The sequence below is a fragment of the Rhincodon typus genome, chromosome 46 (assembly GCF_021869965.1).
Source record: "Rhincodon typus isolate 14 chromosome 46, sRhiTyp1.1, whole genome shotgun sequence".
NCBI classification, from domain to species: domain Eukaryota; kingdom Metazoa; phylum Chordata; class Chondrichthyes; order Orectolobiformes; family Rhincodontidae; genus Rhincodon; species Rhincodon typus.
The window spans coordinates 6,951,769-6,953,588 of NC_063377.1; the positions used below are offsets into that span (position 1 = coordinate 6,951,769).

General features: G+C 46.5%; 1 protein-coding gene across 3 annotated transcripts in view; it reads left to right on the top strand.

Moving 5' to 3' along the window:
* Positions 1-974: 974 nt before the first annotated feature.
* Positions 975-1,820, top strand: part of LOC125487874 (transcription factor 12-like) — a 49,870-nt gene continuing 49,024 nt past the window's right edge. For all 3 annotated transcript variants that reach the window (XM_048620362.1, XM_048620363.1, XM_048620364.1), the window contains exon 1: positions 975-1,220. In XM_048620362.1, coding sequence (XP_048476319.1) covers positions 1,152-1,220 — 69 coding nt within the window. In that variant the 5' untranslated portion in view covers positions 975-1,151. The remainder of the gene's footprint in view (positions 1,221-1,820) is intronic.

Genomic DNA, 1,820 nt, shown 5'->3' on the forward strand with positions numbered 1-1,820 from the left:
GGGGGGGCTGGAGGAGGTGACAGGGAGTACCTGTGTAGTTCTGTGTCTGGGTGTGTATATATGTGAGTGTGTGTGTCTGGTTGAGTGTGAATATTGGCTGAGTGAGTGAGAAAGTGTGTGTGAGTATGTGGAGTGGGGACAGTGAGGTTGCAATCAGACAAGGGGAGGGGTGGGGGTGTATATGGATAGGGGACCAGGAACAGACCCCTGAAGCCTGCTCTGGCCTTCCACAAGATCCCATTAATCCACTTCCCATCTCCTCCACCTGGAACCTACCCACCTTCCTGCCTCAGAGAGAGAGAGAGAGAGAGAGAAAAAATACCTTCCAAATCTCTGCTTCTGGAGAGCGACATTCAACACATTCCCCTGTCTCCCAGAACAAACAAACAATCTCTTTCCATCTCTGTCTTTAAGGATCACACACACAATTAATTGGAGATTGCAAGTGGCCCTTCCCAGCAGTTTATAAGCCCCCACGACCTCTCCTTTCCTCCAGATGATGCCCGGCTTCCTGTGTTCCTGCAGCCTCCTGTTTTGCCCCCCACCTTTGGATACCAGTCTCTGCATGGTTTCCCTTGTCCCTAACCAACTTGATTAAACCCACCCATCGCCTTCTCCTTTGGCCCTGTGATCTGTTGAGTGGTGTGATCTGCCTGGTACTACAGCCAAAACAAAACTTTTCACTGTGACAATAATAAATCACACACAAAAAAAAACAGTTTCAAATGCCCTCCCTTCTCACTGCCAGAGACTGTTCACAGCCCTCATGGGTTTAATGCATGCTTTTCTGTTGGAAACACACAAACCTCTCTCTCTTAACTGGTTCAGTCCATTCTCTCCCTCTGTCTCTCTCTCTCTCCTTGATCCTCAGCCAAATGTACATTCTCCCCTTTAACTGGGAAATGAATGGCTTGGTCCTCCTCATCTACATGTAACTCTACGAAGGAGGGGGGGGGGGGCCATGTGGTCTGGGGGATTTTGTCATGCACTAGTTATCGTGAACGGAAACAAGTCTTTCTGGTAATCTGTCTCTTTCTCTCTCTTTCTGTGTGTGTGTGTGTGTGTCTGTCTGTGTCTGTATGCGCCTCTTGCTTTAATCTGAAAACTTGGAAAGGCATAGCTACGTCTGAAAACCTTGCCCCAAAACAATCATGTACTGTACGTCCCCCGGGAGTGAAGTGGGAAATAACGCTCTGATGTACTTTTACAACGGCAAAGCTGTAAGTATATTTGTTTTCCAGTTTGCTTTGTGCTCGTGAATCTTTGTCTGAAGAGAGACAACAATCCTATTATTACTTCTGCCTCCCAGTTCTCACACACGAAAAAGTCGGGGGACAGACCTGTTTGCATAAGAAAGAAGCCTTGGGAGAGTTTCGATATTGTATTGAAAATATTTTTTTTAACTTTTTTTTCAAAAAAAAAACTTCCTGTGCTTTTCTCCAGTTGATCAGCAAAGGCTCTCGGCACATTGAGGCGAGGGGAATGAAGCAAGAAAATGGAACCTCAGTCCCTTTTGGAAATATATCAGTAGTTAGCTCAGAACAAAGGGTATTTTGGAGGGGAGGGGGGGTTGTTTGAGAGGAAGGTTGAGCACATTTAACTGTTTGTTCTCCTCTTCCACCTCAAAAAGTTTTGAATCAAGTTTTTCTCTCTCTCTTGTCCCCCCCCACCTCCAAACTTTTCCCAAATACCAACTACACACAACCCCCCCACCTCCACACACACACACACACAACTCCATTCTGCAAATTTTGTACAAGGGGCGAAGCAGGGGTGTGTGTGTGTGTGTGTGAATCTCTCTGTGTGTGTGTGTGTGTGTG